This window comes from Armigeres subalbatus, chromosome 2 (genome assembly GCF_024139115.2).
Source record: "Armigeres subalbatus isolate Guangzhou_Male chromosome 2, GZ_Asu_2, whole genome shotgun sequence".
Lineage (NCBI taxonomy): Eukaryota > Metazoa > Arthropoda > Insecta > Diptera > Culicidae > Armigeres > Armigeres subalbatus.
In genome coordinates this window covers 421,291,250-421,314,214 of record NC_085140.1, presented here as the reverse complement: position 1 = coordinate 421,314,214, position 22,965 = coordinate 421,291,250, and the positions used below count along the sequence as shown (strand labels likewise).

Genomic DNA, 22,965 nt, shown 5'->3' with positions numbered 1-22,965 from the left:
GTAAGAAACCCTATACGGCTTAGAAATTTAGAGGATCGCGGAATTAATTTGAAATCTTAAAAATGAAACCGAGCTGGCGATTCGCTTTGTCAATCGTAGATGATTGATAAATGATGACTGAAAGTTAGCCTGTCATCCAACATGACGCCAAGATATTTAAGGCTCAAGACTCCATCACAATGTTTTGAAAATAATGACTGTATCGCTTGTTTGTAATAGTGAGGCAATTAATTGGTACGGAAAAATGCAGCAGCGATAGATAAATTTTGTTTACAACTGGAGTGGGTGGAAATGGGGTGTTAAAAATATGCCAGCTGATGCATAATGTTGCCAGACTTGACGAAATGTTTATTCTATATCATAATACATGTTCACGGTGTATCAAATATATGGGTATTTATCGGTTTAAAAACTTTTATTCACCACTTGGAATTTAACAGAAGCTTACATAACATGTTTAAATATTTTTTCCTGGTATATTTGTTCAATCCGACAAACAGCAATGATTTTTTACAATAAACAAATCTGGCAACATAGAAGAGATGATTATTTTCTTGTGTATGCACACCTTTGTTTGCGTGTTGGCTGGCGTATACGTTGTATTGTTCGGATTTATTGAAGTTGCATCGCGTAGATTTTGAACTCACCATTTCACTTATTGCGCTAGTGAACTTGAGTCTTCCGCATTTTATTGCATTCACAATACGGTCGTCGAATTTGTCTCTCACTTCGATTTTTGGGAAGCAGTTTTCGACAGTTTTTTGTCGCGAAGGGAATCGATTGGTAGTCAATATTGAAGAAAAATGTGAAACTCAGTTAGTGAATATGTTTCAGGAGTGATTAAATCAAGGAAACAGTGGGAAAAGATCAAATGAAAAATCAAGTGCGTGTGTATGTGTTCGCTCCGAACGTTCGGAGTTAGTATGCGTTCGATAAAAGTACGAATGCCGGCCCAGGAAAAAGGCAGTTTTCAGCGTTTTTCCTGCAATTCCTCAATAATTGTTAATTTAGATTAGTGAAAAATTAATATGTAAATGTAATGAATATGGAATGATGGAGGTAAGTCGGCAAATAGCCCCAAAATATTGAATTTAGTTCAAAACTTTATTAGTATTAGTGCGGATTCGAATAAAATCATCGTCATTATCGAATTGATTACGGTTTATAGAGCCTTAACATGATCTACACGTTGTAAAGTAGTTCCTGTAATAATTTAATTAAAAACCACGGTTTTTCGGCAATGGAAGCTAATTACGTAGCACTTCTAAATGGGCAGGACCATCATATTACCCGCACACCAACCTTTGGATAAATCCAAGGGCTTCTGCAATTCTTGGCAGTCCGCCAGATGTCGTACTATACGAGGTAAATTTTGAGATTGTCCGCAAACATCAACAGCAGGCCTCCACGTTGCAGGATAAAGGTTACATCATTCACGAAGAGCGAAAATAACAATGGACCCAGCGTGCTTCCTTGTGGGACTCCGGAGCCGTTTGAAAAACAACGAGATGAGTGATCCCCAATGATGACGGTTACTTGACGTTGCACTAGATACGATCAAAGTTAGTTGCAGAATGTTTTGTCGTGTGTCTTCTTTTATACTAATACTAATGAAACTGGGACTACAGGAAACAGTAAACAGTAAAGCTGAAAGGTCGAGATCCCGGTTGAGATTCTCAATCTTAGAAGTGAGTAGCTGCATCAATCGATCCACCACTTTGTTCAGACAATATGGGCGAATGACAAATTTCCTACCGTCTCATATACCCTCTCGACTAGAAGAGTATCACAAAAACTGAATCAAAATAACGTACATTTAAGTGAGAAGCAAGGAGCTGTGAGTCACAGCCTGACATTGCTCTCGAGGGTACGATTAAAGGCTTCCCCAAACACACGCGATGCGATTCTATTGCTTGGCGACTGCGATTCTGTCGCCGTAAGTATGGAAGCGTAAATGGGACATTACCGGCAGCGATCCACTGATAGAATCGCGGCAACTAATTGTCGCGGTTGCGGCGATGAAATCGCTTAGTTCTACGGAACAGTTTTTGGAGGGAGAGGTATGGTTAAAATATCCATGATTTATACTATTTTTTTGAAAATATATAATATACTATTGTACATGCTTGGGGAAACGGGTATCTAAAACAGATCAAAACTTGTCCATGTAGAATAAGGACAGCCCTTCAGGAAATCTGGCGTGCAAAGGAACAGCACTATTATCACACGGTCGCATATTCTTCTGGGTTTTGTACACGAAATCGAACTAATGAATTATTGGCAGTGGCTGATTTTCTACTCGCCGCAGCCACATCCAGGCGCTATAGTATATGCACAAAATAGCCAGCAAGAGTTAACCGCCAGAAATTTGTATGGCGAAAGACATCTAACGCTGGTTTTCTCAAAATTAGGAACTTTTTATGAAAAACTATTTGGTACCGGTTATGAGGGATGGTGTCTGCTACTACGCCTACCAAATATTTTTTCGATTAAAGTGCTTAATTTTGAGAAATCGAACCTTAGATGCCTTTCGCCATACTGATTTCAGAAAGTTAACTCCTAGTGTGCCGCTGTAAGCACGCTCAAAGCAGGCGATTCATTGGATTCGACCGCACGGCGGTACCGGGTAATAGCACACACACATAATAATAGAATTTCATTGTTAACGTAATGATTGTTTGAACACTTTCGTATGGGTTTCTAATACCATATTAAACATTTCAGTTGTTCGTTTCTCTGTAATTGATTGCTTTACAAACTGGCCCATTGAGATATGAACTCATCATTCAATAGCCATCAGCTACCCAATAGCAATGTATTCACATGATATTATCCATGTGAAGCTCGTAATAAATTTCATAAAACGGCATAAAAGTAGTTCCGGTAACGAAAGCAGTTGAAGTTTCTTAAAAGCCGGTCCGCAATGGATCAGGTTTACCATCAAATGCCTAAGTTTTCCCGATTGCACTCCACATCGCCATTGATGAATGATGATCATACACCTGATACCTGGTTATGCTCCAAGCAATATTAACAAGGGCAATTGTGGATCATTTGATCGGATCAATCGCGTATCTCGCTTTTGTCAGCATCGCTTTGAGATATTAAACCATATAATCGACGTAAGGCGCATTTCCTTCCTACCAGGTTGCGCATCTTGACACTCGATATCTTGTCCAACGTGCCGCTACAATTATCATGTTTTAACAGCTGACGCGACGTGGCATGGAGCGCTTTGTAAACAGAGGACAGGCGCAGCAGTGGAGCACTTGAGACGCCACTTCTGTTGCCTTTACTGTTTAACACCATACATGCAGGTAGCGAGCAGTTGTATTTAGTACGGCTTCGCCGTGAACGCATCGCTGGCTGTTGTCTCAGCTCGTGCATAGGATCAAGGTTAAGGTGGGCTTCGAATGATCTCTGCCAGATGGAATCCGGTAGAAGAAAGTGGTTTCCATTGCCTCTGCGATGATGATTGGTACTTAGGGAGTTTGGTTAGTGAGGGGTCAACAGCCTTTTCGAATTCGTACAGAATTTTGAAATGTGATTTTCAAGCTTTCCTTAATTTACAAATGTTAATTTAAACTAATGTTCTCTTGATGATCAAGGTGTGCAAAACAAATAAAAACGAATTAATACGATAAAAAACTCGAATTTATATAAGAATATCTGGGTAACCTTCGAATTTTTCATAAGAAAATTGTTTTAAGCTTTTAGTGGAATGTATTCACTTGTCATAAGACGAGTTAGTACTATGCCATTTAATTTCAATACTTTATTGTACCTTTAACAGATACGTATGTCGACCTCAATTTTTGTTTTACATTTATTTATGGCTCCCTTGAATTGCCGTTTTGCGCCATAAAGAATCCTACTGGGAATGGGACGTAATTTTCAAACATTAAATATTTCTATTTCTGACTTGAAAAAATGTCTTAATTTTTTAAATTTATTAAGGATAATTATAACATCTGGGTATCACCATGTTTCTTTAGTTCATAAAACTTTTTTTTATGTAAAATATTTGTAATTCTACTTATTCAATTGCTACTTTATTATCCTTCTAGAGATCATTTACCTAGCTATGTCAATGGTGACGTACCTATAATCAAGTAACTTTAAATATGCGTCAACTTGTATATGCAATTGCAGCACGTGACGTTTCATGACACTTTCACTGGCCGGTTGCAGTAAGCTGAAAATGCACGAGACTAATTTTCGTTAGTTTCGCTTTCGCAAACAAACAACCAACCAGTGCAATCTATGATTGTAGTGTCACTACTTCTGATTTTTGTTAAACTTTTCCGATGCAGTCGACCATATGTTTAAAAGTTGCGTGTGAGGATGCGGAAATATTCGGACAAATGAGGAAATCACCAATCGAGTAGGTTAATCGAGGACAATCACGACCGGCTGAAATGGTTGGTACGGTGATATTGCGATGGGAAAATGGAAACGAACCCTAATCAATTTTAATTGCAAACGGAACTTCGTATCGACGGTATTGGTTTCATAAAATGCTGAACCAATGACGACGACGGCCCCTGCATCGGTTGCGACGATGTTTGGTGATGAAGTACCTATCCAACCATCTAAACACTATTATCAACGTTGATTCGATTAAGAAGACCCTCGTGCTATGTTACAACAAGGCGTAGTTTGACGGTGCATCGCTGTGATCGCTAATCAATTTCTGCTTAGTTTGCTAGACGACCGAACGAGATGCGGTGATTGCGGAAAGAAAGTAGACACGGACGTGACGCGATGATGGCAGATTACGGTGCAGCCGGTGCACCGGGTCGTTGGAATACAAGCGTTTGTAGTACCTGTTTGCATCTGTGGGCAGATTCCTTGCTCTGTAGTTAAGTTTACGTTATAAATAGACGGTTTAAAACTTAACCAAATATTCCGAAAAAGGATTTCATACTATTTAATTAAATTTGGTAACTTAGGTATCAACAGATACGAGTAAGGCTACCGCTCTTTGAACTTATGTAGGACCCTTTTGAATAACAATAAAAACCAAGGCATTGGAGCACAAATTGCTTTCATTTGAATGTATTGCAGCATTTTGTTTAAAAAAATCAATTCGGAGTGCAATAGAAGGATCTAAATAAATCATGTTTTGTCAATAGCTCTGGAACGCAATAGTCAATCGGGCTAACTTTCAATATTGAATCAGTGATGTACTAGAATGGCTAAATGTTTTTCAAAGAATGAAGCTTACGTCGAATGATATTTTGCCGAATAACGAAATGATGAATCTGAAAAAATGAACGTTTTTGGCTTGTAGACCAGAAAATCGCTCTTAGTTTATTTGTGCCTGCAAGTTCCCTTTGAAACTTGGCCAATCTTTTAACTCGGTGTTTTCATTAGCTTTTCAACGGTGGTTTGTCAAAGGGGTTCTATGTCACAGTTCATAAATTTTTATTTATTTTTGTTTGCAATAAATCTATTGAAAACTCTCAAACTCTATAGCCTACTGCCTAAATACAGCTATTTAGGTTGAATCTTCCTCAGAGTAGTTCAAACCATTCCTAAAAAAAGTTTTTTTTTTATAAAAAGATTCTGTTCATTTAAAAAATAGTATTTTTGAATTTTCTTTGAACTAGAGATTGTCTGGTATTGAAATTCCTTCATTTACAGGGTGATTAGGATTGATTTTCAGTGTTTGAAGACAACGCCTTTTTAATGTTCTTATGTTACGTTTGTATCTTCTTTTTTTTTTTGGAAGTAAAGTTATGGAATACCTTTTTTTTAATATTATTATTTTTTTAACTAATTTTATTTGCTAATTATCTAATACATGCATTCATCTCTTAGACTAGGTGTTCCGTGTTTTCTTAACACTATCTTCCTTATATGCTATGTTACTTTTAGTTATTATTAATACATTTCAATTGGCTCTGGCAGTTAGGATTTTTCCTCTGGTTTAATTGAACCATGTAGTTATGGAATACCTAATTAATGCTATTGATATGGATATAAGTTTGCTTTTGATTCAGCCAAAATAATGAGTTTCGATCAAAATGGTAAAAAAAAATGTATTAAATGTTTCATACCCACAAATTGTTATCATTTACATAGTTAAAAATATAACGCAGCGGCAGCATATCGAATAGACTGGAGCTGTGAACCTCTAAATATGATTTAGCATAGCATAAGTGACTGTACAAATCGTGGGTGGAAGGAATATTAGTTCAACATCTACTAGTGAAGATGCGGAAAACCCTTACTACCTTCATAGATATCTCAGGAAATTTATGTTAGTGGGTTGGGTAAATATATAGGAACTCTATTCGACAATATAGAGCATGCGAACCTCTAAATATGATTTACGCCAAAAATGAAAGAAATTATGTTCAAAAACGTCAGGAATCGTGCATGCCAGCTCCTTTTTAATTTTAATAATGTTAAGGGAGTGCGGCCGCTAGAAGAAATAAAAGTTCACTTTAACCCGAAATTCACAAATTGTTGTTTATAGCCTGTGATAAAAATCGAAGTTTGGTCATTTTGAAGCTTGCGTTTCGACTTTAAGTGCATTTACTTTACTGACAACCAACCCTGCCCACCAGTCTTAAACAAAAATAACAAAAGCATGGGGATTACTACCCCTGGCCACGCACATCTTCACCGTAACTAGGAAGAGGAAGGACGTGTTGATGTAGTACTTACTTAACGAGAGACCACCGACTTAGCGACACCCTCATAAGTACCACGTAGTTGGATAATGAGGAAGGTATTCGTTGGGTCAGGATTTGCCTCTAGCTGGCAATGTAACCGTGTAACAATGTAAAAGGTGTCTACCCAGAGTTACGGGTCAACCATTAGTATAGCGACATGATAACCCAAAACTATATTGGGGGCACCCGTTGCCGAATAACGGCATGCGACTTTGATTCATAGCAGCAGGAGAAAATCGAAAATCAAAACATTCCTAACGATAACCCGACGAAAATAACTCGATTATATTGACATTTGCACACATAATAATCCGACGATATAATGGATCAGGATCGCTTATTCTATTCGAAGAACTTTAAAGATCATTTCATGCGGATAGTTTTTAGTCTAATTCTTTCATCATAATTCAGACAATTCGCTTGCAAAAAGTATTTCATCTGAAATATGGCGTTTTTGTTTTTGTCGGGAAGTTGCAACAAGTAACAGTTTTGAGAAGATTCACAACAGCTGATCGATATAGAGAGAAGTGGTATCTGACGCGCTTACTAATCTAAACACATCAATGTACGCTGCGTCGCACACTGGGGCAGACAGCTGTTTTTTTTTTGACAAAACCTCTAGCACTTTGTGTATACGTTCTAGAGTTTTTGTGTCTTCAGCACACTATCGCGGGTGATTCTAAGCTTAATTTTGATGACTTTTATTTTTTATCTAGATAGTAAAAATATGAATAACTTACGAAAAAACAAAATGTATGGAAAAATTATCCCCGATAGAACATTTTAAAAATACACATCCGTGAAAGAGAAAAACCTATACTTTCGTGTAGTGGGTGTTTTAAAAATAATGTTTTTTTTCGAAAATAAGCCTCTTCGGACGAAGACACCGTGACGATATCTCCGAATTCTGCAAAATTTCACAGAATTGTCCCTTTCCAAAAATTATAAGAATTATTAGGGTGTCCAATTTCGGATAAGATGATTAAAAAAAATCTACGATTTCCAAAAATCGTTATACAGTCTAAATTTTGAAATACTGGTCCGATTATTAATCCATAGCCATGAAATTTAATCTACCAACTTCGATTTTTAATAAATAAAGTCATTCGTCAAACAACATGGTGGGCAACCATGCGTCTCCATATTCGTGCTGTGTATATATGTATTGTGTACCGGTGTTTGTTTTAAATAATATGGAAAATGGAGAGAATAATTTTGCGAAAAGTGCGAAAATCTTTTACCAGAGGTTTCCCGAAACAAAATGAGAGGAAAACCATTTTATTGCTGAGCAAATTTATTTAAGCTCTTTTAGTGGAATGTCTTCAACTGTCTAAGACGAGTTTAGTACTTTCCATTTCATTCCACTACGTTTTGTTATCTTTACAGATACGTATTTCGACATCAACTTCCAAGTCGAGTCAAGTACGAGACACTGAAGACGGCCTTACTGTTGAGGGCGAAATACGTATCTGTCAAAGGTACAATAAAGTAGTGGAATTAAATGGAATAGTACAAACTCGTCTTATGACAAGTAACCAAAAGTAGGCAAGTAGCGTGATGGCAAAATATTGGACAGAGCTCCAATATATGCTGATATACAACAATTATATGCTCAACTGCAGCAAAGGAAGGCCCCAACTATTGTGTGCAACAACATTTAACTCACTGCCTAGTTATTAACTTTATATACGGAGACGAGCCAGCCTCGGGCTGAAAGTCTCCTTAATAAAGACACAAAAAAAAAAAAAAAAAACTTTATATAATAGTAATTTTTTACCACTTTTCCTAAAACTGAAATCATTAACAACACTGTAAAATCATTCCAAATTCAATTCATCCAACCTCACGCGCCATCAAACTAATTTTCGATTTTTAACCTTCTGTCTGTGCTCAAAAAAAACTTACGTTGCCTGTGCTCTGGGGTCATATTGACCCAAAATTGAAATTGTTATAACTTTTAGGCTGTTCCGAAAGATAATACAATCATGTTTTAAAGGATGTTACCTTAGGTTGACTATAGGTGGTTGGATACCATGCGGGGAGGGGTTTTCGTAAAAATTGTTGAAGAATAGTGAAATCATTTTTATACTTATTTTGCTTATATCTGCAAACCCCACCCTATCCTATCGAATGTTGCCAAAATCGAATGGAATCTTTACCTAGAATAACATATTTTGTAAACCCACTGTTCGAGTACGAACTAAGAACGCACGATTCTCGTTAGCGTAGTGCTTTAAGCTGCAATATATTTAGGATATATGTAGTAATAAGTTTGCTTGTAATTTTAATTTAGAGATTGCTTACAAATTCAGTGGCTTAGTAGTTTTTCGATTCCACGAACAATTAGGTTATAATTTTACAAATTTTGTGCTGTAAGATAATTCTCAATAATGTTGAGCCTTTTATAAATAAGTTGTTATTTCTCACCTCTAACGTATTTTCGAATTTAATTCAATGTAGCACTGTAGAAATTAATAAAATAAACTAAATTAAATATTGAAATAGATAATCGCTTTGTGCATGGATAACAAACGCATGTGATGTTTTGACATTAATGCTATTTGATGAGATGACAGGGCTGTGCTATCGCAGCAGACTTCAGTTCGTTGACTACGGAATGGTTGCCAGCCTGAACACCCACCATTGGAACTTATAAATTGCAGCACTAGGGCAAGTTGAATGAAAATAAAACCTTTGAAAGCCCCAACCATATTCATGTTTGCCAAAAATACTCAAGAAAGAAGTACTCATATTGAGCACCGCTTTGTAGCCCTGGACATCCTGAACAACTTTGCCGAATACAACTTGAGTGTAGGTCAGGACCTATTGTGGCGCTAACAGACGTCAGGACCTATTGTGGCGCTAACAGAGACTCTGATCACTATGACCACTATCTACAAAGTGATATCCCAGAGCATCTTCCGTCGTCTGTCACTATTAGTGAATGAGTTCGTGGGAAGTTATCAAGCCGGCTTCGTTGACGGCCGCTTGACAACGGGTCAGATCTTTACTGTACGGTAAATCCTTCAAAAATGCCATGAATACCAGGTCCCAATGCACCATTTGTTCATTGATTTCAAGGCGGCGTACGACAGTATAGACCGCATAGAGCCATGAAATATCATGGACGAGGACAGCTTCCCTGAGAAGCTTACCAGACTGATCAAAGCAACGGTGGATGGTGTGCAAAACTATGTAAAGATTTCGGGCGAACACTCCAGTTCGTTCGAACCGCGCCGGGGACTAAGACAAGGTGATGGACTTTCGTGCCTGTTGTTCAACATTGCGCTAGAAGGTGTCATGCGGAGAGTAAGGGTACGTTTTTCAACAGATCCAGTCAATTTATTTGTTTCACGGATGACATGGATATAGTCGGCCAAACATGAGCAGTGTTACGTTAAGTTTATTTTGATGTTGCTCTAGTAAAGTTAAAACCACAAGCAAACAATTCGCAAAGGCACAAACAATATTTGGCGTAAAAAACTGTTCACGAAATTAAGATTGCCCTGTACACCAACCGCCACTTCGAAAATAAATCCATCCCTGCGGAAAACGAAAGGCCCATTCGCAAGGCGTCGCGGCAGCCTGACAAGAGTACCTAGGCCACATCAGCAAAAATTGAACGGCACTTTTTCGCTTCGTCTTCGCGAGTGGTAGCATCGCCGCCATCATCAGGCGACATCAACTAAAAGTGAAAAACTTTAGGCCACGAGGCGGAATCACTTTGTGGCACGGTCGGAACGGTTACCTTTGCCAGCCAGAAGGTGTTCTCGAGGTAAGAGAATAATCAACATTCCGAGAGCATTTGATGCTAATAAAAATTTCGGTAATTCAGGCGACGGCACTAAATTCCGGAGTTCCTTCTGAGGAGAACGACTAAAGACTCCGATGCATGAAGTCTCCACTCGCCAGGAGTGTCAGAAGCCGTCTTATAGAAGGTCATGCATCGAGAGCGGATCACGTGGAAACGCAGAAACACTACAATCGTCGGAACCCAGACACGAAACGGTCTAAGTAGTTGGTCAGCAACCAGATAGACCGAAAATACCCCATCTAACGGGTAAGTCCAAATGATTCAACCGAAGATCAATCGTGATAATGATGTGCGTGCCTTCCAGGGTGTTTTTGAAGGACTAACGTTTGGCTTGGCTGCGATTTGGTCAGACTGTTAGCTTGCGTGACCGCTACTCCACCGGATTACAGTTTCGTCGGAAAGGTTGTGCATATCTGCCGGACGGGTAGAAGGATAGGATCACTTGACAGTCGCCGTCGAGTCGCGGATCGGTTTTGTCGGGTCATTGCGGAAGACGGTGACCGCTGTCTTCGGATAGCTTCTCCCAACCCACCGGACGATCAGATCGTTGGCTTTTGAAGGAACCGAACCGGAGGCGGAAGCAGGACGAGAACGCTAATGGTGCGAAAATCTCGACGAGGGAATCAGACGCCTCGGAGAGATCCCATCCAGCAACGCGGTCGCACTGGACGGCCAGAGGGGTCTCCAGCGGAGGACGTTCGTCGGACGAGTGGCGCGATGGCAGTGTGTGCGAGGCGGGCAATCCCGGCGACATGTGAGCCGTCAGAAAGTTGGTAGGCCAGGGTGCACCCAAGAAGAAAATTCGTGAGTACGCATGAGGTTAGCTTGTAAGCAGAAGATTTAGAGAACATTAGGGAACATTAGATGACAGGAGCAGTAGAAGAAACATCAATGAGCTTCGAATATATGTATTGATTGAGCATTCATGGCACTTGTCGAATTTCATTTAATTGTTGAGCATTTGTCCTCCAGTTTGTGTGCATTTTGTCCGCTTTAGCAATTACGCTCTACCGCTACCGGAGATCCCACAACAGCAGGAGCATGAGCATTATGACCGCACAATTTGTAGTTGCTACTCCTTGATTGACTGTACAGAGAACACAATGAATGGGGCGTGGGATTAGCTACCCATTCTCAATGTACACGTTTCGGGAGCTCAAATATTTAAAGTCAATAACGGCGCCGTTCACGTTCTTACGGTCATATAGGAATGGAAGGATTGTTAGTCCGACTCTCGTTGCTACTAGAGACCGAGTATACCTCTGTATCTCCACGATTGATATCGTTTTAGTTACAAAGGATAATTTATCTGGATACACTTTGGTAAGCGATGCGATCTATGAGATGGGAAATAACACTAATACGAGTTAAAAGTTAAAACATGCACGCCCGGCATATGAAAACTGAGGAGATTCGCGTTTTGGACGACCGCACGGAAGCGCAGCACTCTGTACTCACTTGGTCGATGGCTTCAGCAAACTATTGAAGAACGCGCTTTTTTCGACCGAGCGCGACATGCGCATGAGCCACCGAACACAAGATATATATTTTATTTCTTTCCCGACGACTAAACACGCACTGCCCTTTCTTCTTCGATGGCTACTCTTATTACCGGCCGCGCAATGCAGAACACAATATTTCGGTCGATCGCGCGATCGTTCTACTGTCCGAAACAAGAGAAATCACGCACTCCATGGACATAGTCGGCCAAACATTTGAAAAAGTGGCAGAACTGTACACCCGCAACAAATGCTGGACTGGTGGTGTCAAGATTAAGTATGCTAGTGCGTGGAACCGAGCGTGACAGTGCGTCTGGAAATCAGTGTTACGATAGATGGGAATACCTTTGGAATAATTTGTCCATCTACTAGGGGCTACAGATGAAACGATGAGAAATAAATGGAATAGTACTAACCTTTCTTATGGCAAGTAATAAAACAAACTTTCATAAACAGTGGTAGTGTTATTGGTTGGGGTTTATTGGTAGCATTTGACGTTAAAACATGTTTTTCATAGATGAAATTATGAACGAGAACCTTTTCTCCAAAGTTTTGATTGAATATGTGAAATATAGCATTGAAAAATTAATCATTGGTATAGGTTCTATTTCCAGCATGACAATGACCCAAAGCATTCTGCGCATTTAGTAAAGGAATGGATAATTTAAAACGTACCACATGGGCTTAAAACACCACTATTGTCTTCCTATCGAACATTTGTGGAATGTTCTGAAGAAACGGACCAGAAAAACATAAAATCTAGATCAAGTACCAGTTGAAGGTGGCTCTTCTTCTTCTTCTTATTGGCACTACATCCCCCACTGGGACATTGCCGCTTCGCTGCTTAGTGTTCATTCAGCATTTTCACAGTTATTAACCGCAAGGTTTCTAAACCAAGTTACCATTTTTGCATTCGTATATCATGAGGCTATCATGATGATACTTTTATGCCTAGAGAAGTCGAGACAATTTCCAAAACGAAAATTTGTTCAGACCGGCACCGGGAATCGAACCCAGCCACCCTCAGCATGGTTTTATTTTATAGCCGCGCATCTTCCCGCTAGGCTAAGGAGGGCTAAGGTGGCTCTAGTGGAAGAATATAACACCCAAACATTTATAAAAGTTGACATTCGATTCCCAATTACTTGAAGGATGTTATAAATGACAACTGCATTCGGATTACTAAAATCTATACTTGAGAATTTTCTCACGCCTTTTTGACGCTTTTTATTTCAATTGCTCTTATTAGTAAACACAAAAACTTTGAACTTGGGAAGAAAAAAATATGTTTTAGTGAAAAGAAATTGAGATCTCTTGGGTTTTGTTCTGAACCTCTTAACCGTCACTGTATGTCGACATATTTTTTCAACCTGAATTGATAATGACTTCACATGCAGATTATTATGATTCAACGTTTAACTAACCCGGATGTAGGAAATATAAAAGAGTGCTAACAATGATTTCATAGTTGGGAAAAAGTGAGTATTGTGGTTTAATACCCATGAAATAAGAAATATTTCTTAATTAAATTTGTTACGAAACTCACTTGATAAGAGCCACAGTATAAAAGTGTTTCAGAATCATTCAGATACACAAAACACACATCAGCAACAGAGAGCGGCCGCGTGTTATGAATGCCTATTTGTCCATTGTGTTGATTGAGCTTTTATCGATCATCTCTTGAATTGTTGTTCACAGTCAAGGCTAGAGTGACTGCAGGAATTGAAATTTTAGCGCCGTTAGAGATAGACTGAAGTACATCATCTCTTCAAGTCAAAGAATAAGTAGGGTGACACTAAAGGTGTTTTTTATTCTTTAACGGCACGTGATATCAATCTGATAAGTTATATTCATTCATTTGTTTAATTACCTATTTTACTGTAATAAGTGAAATGCACTTAAACTCAATTTACTGAAGAACACCCTAAACTCTATAAACATACGTATTAGTCAGTCTAAAAACGCGCCCGGAGCAGTTCGAAGCATCGTGATTCTCTGATTCACATCAATCAGTCAACGTCGCCGTCGCCGTCGACCTAGACCGTGATTTTTCTGTACGAGAGAAGCAACTATCCGCCGCAGCCATCCACCCGTCCATTACGTAATAACATCCATTTCTCTCGCGTGAAGCTGAGGGCAGGTAATCTATGACCATCAACAAGTTCTATTCCGTTCCCATTGCAATTCATCACTCAACGATTCGTGATTTTCCCTTGGCTCTGGCCGTTGCGTTGTGTGATGCGGCGCGCTTTCATTAATGATTTATTAAGCTGTGCAGTTTTGCTTTTCTAGCTTTTGGATTTCTCTCGCCCTCTTGCACCGTGTTAAACTGCACTCTGGTTGAGCTTCCTGACGATAACGCAGCGAATATGTAGTAGGTACTCGTTAGTCATAGACGCAGTCAGTAGATTGCTGCTAGTTCCCAGGGGCATCGCATGATTATGGTTGGAATTACGTTCAAGAGACTAATGAGTAGAATCCCAGTGGTTATTGAGTCATTAGGCTGCAACATGCGTAATGGGATCTTACTTCGATTGGTATGTAAAACAAATGGGTACCGCTGTTCCACGCTACCACTTGTACCAAATTGTACAAACATTTGCAAAGCAAAAGTGCACGGTTTTGGATCTTGTTGAATACAACCGATCGACGATAACGTGTAACTATTTCATAACAGCTGTTTTCGGTGTGGAAATGAAGGCTCATCCAAAACGAGGGCTAGTTTGCAAATGCTTGAAAGCAATTCATATCAATCCTGGTGAATATTTTAGTTTGCGTTGGAAAATAGAGAGTTGACACCCAACAGTGATTCATTTTAAAAAATCGGATTAGCATTTTAAATATGTTTTGATATTGTGTTTCTTATCAGCTATCGTCGCTTTAGTTTGCTTTTGCGGAATACCCGGTCTTCAGTCCATATAAAACTATTTGCCTTCAGGGTGGCTGTTGTGTTTTATATCTACTTTTTTTGTTATGCACATGTTTAATTACTCGTTCATTACCTTCAAAGGTTCTTTCGCATTTGTCCTTTATTGTCTGCCATTTCACAGCAGCTCTATTGCCATTCGAGCACTTGAGAATTGGTTCAAATGTATATCTTTTCTCTCTCTTTTCAATGCATGCCGTTCTAATTGTTTCGTTTTCTTTCTTTGTTTCAGATAAATTGCAGTTGGAACGGACTTGGTACAATTCCGCACACGGGGGGAGCGTTCGGTTATGTAGCCCCATAATGGTTGTCTGTGACTAAAGGTAGGTTTAAATACTCGTTGTTATTTAATATCTTTGTTTAGTTCATATGTATGATGGTGTATAATATTGCAGGGTATGTATGTTCTACAGATCTTGTTGATTTTAATGTTGAAGAAATATAAATATAACGCAATGCTTAATTTTGATAACAACCATTTATTCTCGTACGCTATTGAGATCAATGGAAAATTTGATAACGTGGTCTACTTTTGTCAAGCAGAAAGTCGTGTTTCCAAGAACCGTTCCATTAATTGAACATTTTTATCATGTTTAATGTTAAAATTGCATCCCTGTCAAAATTGTTACCTCGTTTTATTTGCTTCATTTATCCAGCTTTTTAAGATGAACTCGTATAAAAACGGTTTAAAATTTGAGATCAAAAATAAAAATCAGAAAGTGTTGTAGTGTAAATAGATCAAGGCGTCAAAAATATGGGTTATTTTGAAAAGGTGACCTTAAATAAGTGAAGGAATGGACTGGGTAAATATATTGGGTATTGGCCTTCTAGAGAAGTATAACTACTATACATTCCTAGCAGGAATTTCCTACATCAAATCATGACTGCTGCAGAATATAATCGTTAAGTACATGAAAGTACATTTTAACAATGTAATGAGCGGCGTGGATCAAAAATGCTTTGCGAAATCTTTCATAGTCTATACCTACAGTTAACTACATCACAATAATAACATGGCGTTTCCTAATGCTAACCGATGCGCTTTTCCGTTCACTGGAACGTATGGAAATGCAAATGATTGTCGTATTTGCCGGGTATCCTTGACAATGTCATCCAACCGTCTATAAGTATGACTGACGCTTTAGGAAGATGCTTTCTTCATCTATATCTCTGCACATTATTTCGAGTCTTGTGGCTCATGGTTGGTGGGTTGCTTCTGTTTCCGTTCAGAGCCTGCCACTCAGATCGTCCGTCATCATCGTCAGTGGTTGTGGTCATGGGTGCCGAAACATTCTTGGTGTGCTGTCATTCTCAACGTTTCATTCGCACATTTTTCGATGGAGAATGTTCGTTCATGAATGGATCACAACTCCTACCTCGCTGATGATGATGACAGAAATAATTTCCGCTGCTGATATCTTAGCTTAAGAAGCTGATTTACGCCTTCAATATGCACACTATTTCATAAGAAAGCATACTCTAGGTCTGTATATTGAGTTCATACTATTTTAAGTTGTTGATTGTGATGTAATGACCCTGGGACGTTTCTCAATGTTGGAAAACAATTTAACGAAATCTTTAAAGCGTTGTATAGGTAAACTGGTTGTACATTTTGGTCCTGTCGTTTTAATGTTTTTTATTCAATATCGATGTTAAATTGTCGTTCAACTAGTCAGTAGCCGAACATGTTTAACTTTATCAGCTTAATCAATGTAACTTAAATAGATTTCTTAACACATTAGGTAGGCGTTCGAATGAAGCGACTAGAACCGTCTAATCAAATCCTAAATTAAATTCTTCTATGTAGCATCATCATTCGCTAATAGTGATTACGTTTTCATTTTCTTACAATCTTCCCCTGCTTATACCCAATTTATTCTTCCGTTGCAGATATCTCTCCTCGTTTGAGCTGAACCCGTAAACATAAACTTCACACCGCGGTCAGAGGCTCCCTGACCGAGAGGAGCCATTAGCCGCTTGGCGGCAATCCACTGAAAGCACGTTCAATTTAGTTCTGCTACTTTTTTTTGTTCGCTTCATAACTTAGTGGCAATAGGTTGAACGCCTTAACGACGTCACCATCGTCAGCATCGTCACCATCAGTCCGAACGTAGTAGCACTAACAACAATGTCACATCACAGCGATGATCAGCTCCTGCAGGCGGGAAGCGACTCCTTTTGGGAACCGGGAAACTACAAGCGAACTACCAAGCGGATAGAGGATGGATACAGGTGAGGAAATTGTTTTGCCATCTGTCATGAGGTGTGGGAAATGTACTTTGGCTATAGTCATTAATGCAATGTACAATATAACTAACATCTGAATTGCAAGCCAGAGCTTAACGCAATTTACTATTAGGTAATACTTTTAAGGTTAACAATTTCATTCTCGTTTTGAAACATTTGTGGGCTGATTCGTGTTAGCGGGCTGTTTGGTTCTGTATTCGGAATATTCATTTACAGGAACAAATATTGAGTCACGAAATAGGGGGTTCGTCGTTTGTAAATTTTCCTAGGCATTGAAGTTGTCTTACCCATCTCAACTAATTTCAAAGAGTTAGCCAGTTTGTTATGTTTCTAGGGATGCTTATTTTTTGCTAGACCGCCTGGAGTAGGGATGCAAAATTTAGACAAATTTTGATCAAATGTTATGAACTCCGGAACAATCTATGTTGCCTAGAACATCTACATGGCTACGACATGGTGAGTTTACATCCGGGAAGCTTTGGCGTAGCTTGCAAGACAAGGTACTCGACTTGATTTGACAAGTACAAGACACTTAAGACGGCCTTACGTATCTGTAAGGATTTCAACGTAGTGGAATTAAATAGAATAGTACTAAACTCTTCTTATGACAGGCTTTCACCTTTCATTGTAGCTTAATAATTTTCTAAAGTGGGAACCAGTTAATGAGAGAATAATCATTGCTAGATTCAGAACACGGGAACACGGAACCTCACGATAATCCCATGTTATACGCCAATCGATGTTGCCGAGTTACAGGATAAGGCAAATTTCTACAGTGAACTGAATGCCGTTGGATGACGTGGATAAAATTCTAAAAAGTTACAACAAGATCTACATGGGCGACTTCAATGCGAAGATCTGCTCCGACAACACGGACTATGGCGTGTCATGGGGCCTCATGGTGATTGGAGGATTGCACAACCAGTGCACAAAGCCACGTGGGTCTCTCGTGATGGACAACGTGAAAATCATATCGACGACATCAGCATCTGCCGAAAATGGAGACGGAGCCTTGATGTCCGGAATAAACGCAGCGCAGACATCGCGGCTGACCACCACCTTTTAAATGGCCAACACCGTCAGCGGCGGGAGGAGATACTGAAACGGCGATTTAATACACGCCCACTAGAAGATCCAGCTGTGAAGAGATCGTTCGTTGGAGAATTTGGAATTCGAGCAGCAGGTGTTCTCTGGAAGGTGGTAGCGTATAGGAGCAGTGGACGGCCATTAAAAATGTCTTTATCGAAACAAGCAAGAACAACATGGGTGAGCTGCGCACTCAGAGGAAGGAGAGCATTACAGATGCAACCTGGGGGAAGATTGAGGAGCGTAGAGAAGCAAAGGCCGCAATACAGCGAGCAAGAACCAGATTAGCCAAGACTGTATTCGGCTCTAGAGAATGAAGTTAAACGCTGCTAGGTGGACTCCCTGACCGACGACGACGAGGAGAAAGCTGCAACAACTGCCGATATTGGCCTCCTCCTCACGACGCCTGAGTGGAGCAAGGATAAGTCCGATGATGTCGGTAAAAGGCGTGACAGGTCGAACATTGATGCCTCAGCAGTCATCAATATTTCAGCATGAGCCGCCAAGGGTGCGACGCATTACCCGCGCCAACTCCAAAGGTCCATCATTGCAGAAGATTGAAGCAGCCGGGGGTCGATCGCATTTCAGCAGAGATACTTAAAGTTGACCCCATGCTATCTGCCCAAATGTTGCATCACAGCCCGGGTAGAGGTGAATAACAAACAAATAACATAATGATAACAAATTTTGCTATGATATCAGATTTAGTTATTCTTATGTTATTTATAAATAACATAAAATAGCATCCCAACTACAAGTTTTGTTATAATAGTAAAATTAGTTATTTATATGTTATTGTAAGAAAGAGCACAACAACAAATGAAGAACACATTTTGCAATCATAGCAAAGTTTGTTATTTATTTATCATTAGCATTTTCAACATATCAATAATAACTGATTTTGATATTTTCTTTTATTCAAATATTTTGCTATTGGTTTGTTATTATAATAGCAAAATGAGTTATTTATGAGTTATTTGCTAGAGCAATGTCTGTTATTATTTTTGCTATTTTAGCAACTATATCAAACAAACTAATATCAGATTTTGCTATTCAGTTATTCATATATTAATAGTAAAATTTAATATTATTTTGCTGTTTTCTTCTACCCGGGAGCCATTCTACAATATACAATATCTGAAAAGCAACATTTCCGGCTAACTAAATGCAGGGCATCTTATTGAAGGTCCCAGAAAAAGGGATCTGACTGTGATCATGTTACTGTGTGTTGTCATCAAAGTTCTGTGCAAAATTATCCTAAATCGGATACAGGAGAAAATAGACACGACTCTCCGACGGCAGCAGGCAAGTTTCCGTATTGTCACGCTCCGTATCATTCTGGTCAACGAATTACAGGAGTTCCTCTATTTGGTATTCATTGACTACGAAAAAACTTTCGATCGTCTGAACCACGAACATTTTTGGGGCACCCTTAGACGCAAGGGAGTTCATCGAAGCACAGTATGAAGCTTTCATGTTCAGACTAATGCATAATAGAGCTTTGTCTGACCCCATACGGGTAGTAGCAGGAATGAGGCAAGGGTGTATACTATCTCCGCTACTGTTTCTAATTGTAATCGATGAGATTATGGTAGCTGGGCAAGCAAGACTGGAATCCGACAGGACCTCGCAGCAGTGGCTCGTGCCCTTTTCCCCCTATTTCGTAGATAAGACACACGACACCTTCCATCCACTCGTGCGGCAGAACCTCATCCTCCCAAACCTTGGTAATGACCCAGTTCATCACCACCGTGTTTAAACAGCTCCCCTGGTAGTTGGTCAACTCCAGGTGGTTTGTTGTTTTTCAGCCGGCCGATTTCCTACTGGTTTTCCATATTGTCACCTGCCGTCACCTTCGGATCACCTAACGCTTGTTCGTAAGAGGGTTCCGGTTTATGTCTTTACACATATGGCTGTGGAACGTGGAACTTACGTGGACGGTTTAACTTCTTATAGAACTTTCGTGCGTTATTAACGCGGTACAGTTGCTCCGTCTCTTCACGGTCTTGATCTTCCTGCTGGCGCTGTTTCCTCCGAAAAATCGAGATTTGTCTGTTCCGCGCCCGTTTGTATCGTGCCTCGTTTGCTCTCGTGCGGTATTGCAGCAACCCCATCCATATGCTGCATTCTTCCACTAACTGCTAACATTGCCGTCTTACCAGTCGTTTCTCTGATCCGGAGCCACCGTGCCTAGTGCAGCGGTTGCGGTGCTTCCAATGGCGGATCGAATATCTCCAGCCATCTTCAAAAGACGATGCACCTAGCTGCTGCTGCTGCGTGTAATCTTGGGCTAGTCTACTGTCTTGTAGCCCCCCCCCCCCCAATGTTTAGCCGCGGCGGACGACTCTGACGCGTGTTGTATAGCGTCGAGAGTTCTGAGTGTAGGCATACTGCAACGAGGTAGTGGTCGAATTCAATATTCGCATTGTAGTTTGTCGTAGATTATCCTGTCGCAATCTGCGAAACGTAGCGATTTGCAGTTCCATGTTCCAAGCTTCCAAACGTGATCCTTTATTCGTCGCCTAGGTCGTTGCCAATTGTCTAGAGTCGTATTAACTTCTATGTCCTTCATAATAGTTGTTTTTTAAGGGGGCTTATTGGGCCTACGCAAACCTCCTGTCTCGTCAGAGAACCGTCGTGTCAGGTCTGTTTAGCGTCGCAGCTAACACCATGACTAGAGCTTGTGCGCTTTGAGCGGCACACGGTCGCTTTGGCGGAGCCTGCTTGCAGATACATGCAGATGTTTATAGAAGTTTAACAGAGCCCACAGTCAAACCCCACCACACCCTAGGCAGGCACCACCACAGCAGATGGCATTGAGAGGGATCATCATGCCCTTGGAGATATAGTCCCTGCTGATTATGAAACATGATCCATGCAAAACATAGCTATTGAAAAACATCAACGGTCATGTTTGAACTGCCATCGTAACACAAAAACGGTTTTTAATGTGGTTTGATTTTTTTTAGATGTGTATTCCAATAAAAAAATCACCTTCTTGTCAGGCCGCTGGAGTGTACGATCAAGACAAAATTTTCAAAACGACTTATCTGCTTTTGTAAACAAAGATTCGAATCTAATAGCACTCCCCACGCAAACCAACAATATCAATAGGTAGGTGAAGATTTCGGCTACCTGTTGATGGCGTTGGTCTGCGTCGCAGTGCTATCAGATTCGTCAAATCGACGCTTGGATCTTTGTTTACAAAATCAGATAAGTCGTTTCGAAAATTTTGTCTTGTTATCTCCTTAACTTCTAAGTGCACCCAAAAAATAAATCTCACAATTATTGTATAAAATCTTGGCATATACAATTCTGTAAGATTTAAATACAAGAAATGTAAGCTTTTTATATAAAACCTGTATTAAAATAATACAAAATTTTCATATCATATAAATTGTTTTTTTTGGCATTGCATCCAGGGCTGATAGCGAGTCACTTTTTAGTGACTTGGTCACTATTTTGAGCCAAGTCACTAAAAAATCACTATGTGCATCCAAAAGTCACTAAAGTCACTATTTTTCGGAAAATGGTCACTAAAGTCACTATTTTCGCACTGATGTTTATAAAAAAAAAAGTTCAAAATAAAAATCATTTGTACCTACCATTATCATCAACCAAATCAAATGTAAATCTGTGACCAAAAAACACAAATTTAAGAAATTGCATCAAGTGTATTGAGGAAATCGCCAGGTTACTTACAATTCATGAGAACTATATGATCTTCTTCTCCATGAATAAAAGGTTGTTAAAATACGAAGTGCCGAAAACAAAAATTGAGAAGTACTGGAACCAGGCTTTTTAATTAAAAAACGATTGTGCGTAAATACCCTTGAGTGACTAAAATAATGAAAATAGCTTTAGCTGCATCCCGTGACAACAACGTTGTCGAGCGAGGTTTTTCTACGCCAGGGAGAATAATTAACGATAATATGGTGTCGATGACGCAAAGTTAATTAAAATCGTTTATGATTGTGAAATCCGTCTTGTGATCCTTCAGGATTCAATAATAGTCTCTAAAACAAAAATTGAAAAGCAAGATAAGTCAGAAGTAATTCTGCACTGAGGAAACTGACCGCAGATGTTTTTAATTAAATAAAAGAAGCAATGTGCTGCAGAGTGGGTTCGAACCATGGACGTCGGGATCGAGAGGCCTGTATGCAGACCACACAGCGAAGCTTGGGCATACGTTTAGACAACTCCGTTATTGAATGCATTATACTCTTGAGCGCTCGTTTAACAAGCATTATAAGGGTAAGAACTTCACTTGTGGTCATTTTCATCGTTTCTGAATATCCATTTTTGTCACGTCAATTTTGACATAATGCCGAGGTATTTCTTAGTTTCTTTGGTTAACCCCTCTACGACGAACCACACAGCATGATACATACCATCATTGTTCGTTTTGTTGTCCGGAATTAGTTCATTTTTTCAAAGTATTGGAGGTTTTATATTGTTTTCATAGCATTTATCTAGAAAGAAGCAAGGTCTATTCAAAAATTTAAAACACTAAAATGTTCCTTGATTTATACAGAAATTGGATTTTTCGGATTATTCAGAAAGTAGCTCTCGTTGATTTTTTTTTAAACAATTCGATGAGATTCTTTTTCAATCTGCTGAATTTTATTGGATTTCATGTCGTGCGGAAATGTCGCGTATTTGATTTCAGTCGGCGCGGATTTGGCGCCGGTTGAAACTTAGATATGGTAA

General features: G+C 39.5%; 1 protein-coding gene and 1 long non-coding RNA gene across 6 annotated transcripts in view; both read left to right on the top strand.

Moving 5' to 3' along the window:
• Positions 1 to 22,965, top strand: part of LOC134213448 (protein kinase C and casein kinase substrate in neurons protein 1) — a 102,322-nt gene that overhangs the window by 64,779 nt on the left and 14,578 nt on the right. For all 5 annotated transcript variants that reach the window (XM_062692508.1, XM_062692511.1, XM_062692510.1 and 2 more), the window contains 2 exons: positions 15,155 to 15,245; positions 16,813 to 17,154. In XM_062692508.1, the coding sequence (XP_062548492.1) occupies positions 17,051 to 17,154 (104 nt within the window). In that variant the 5' untranslated portion in view covers positions 15,155 to 15,245; positions 16,813 to 17,050. The remainder of the gene's footprint in view (positions 1 to 15,154; positions 15,246 to 16,812; positions 17,155 to 22,965) is intronic.
• LOC134217760 (uncharacterized) lies at positions 10,198 to 11,395 on the top strand. The gene is made up of 3 exons (XR_009981154.1): positions 10,198 to 10,458; positions 10,519 to 10,743; positions 10,802 to 11,395. It is a non-coding gene; the product is annotated as an uncharacterized LOC134217760 (long non-coding RNA).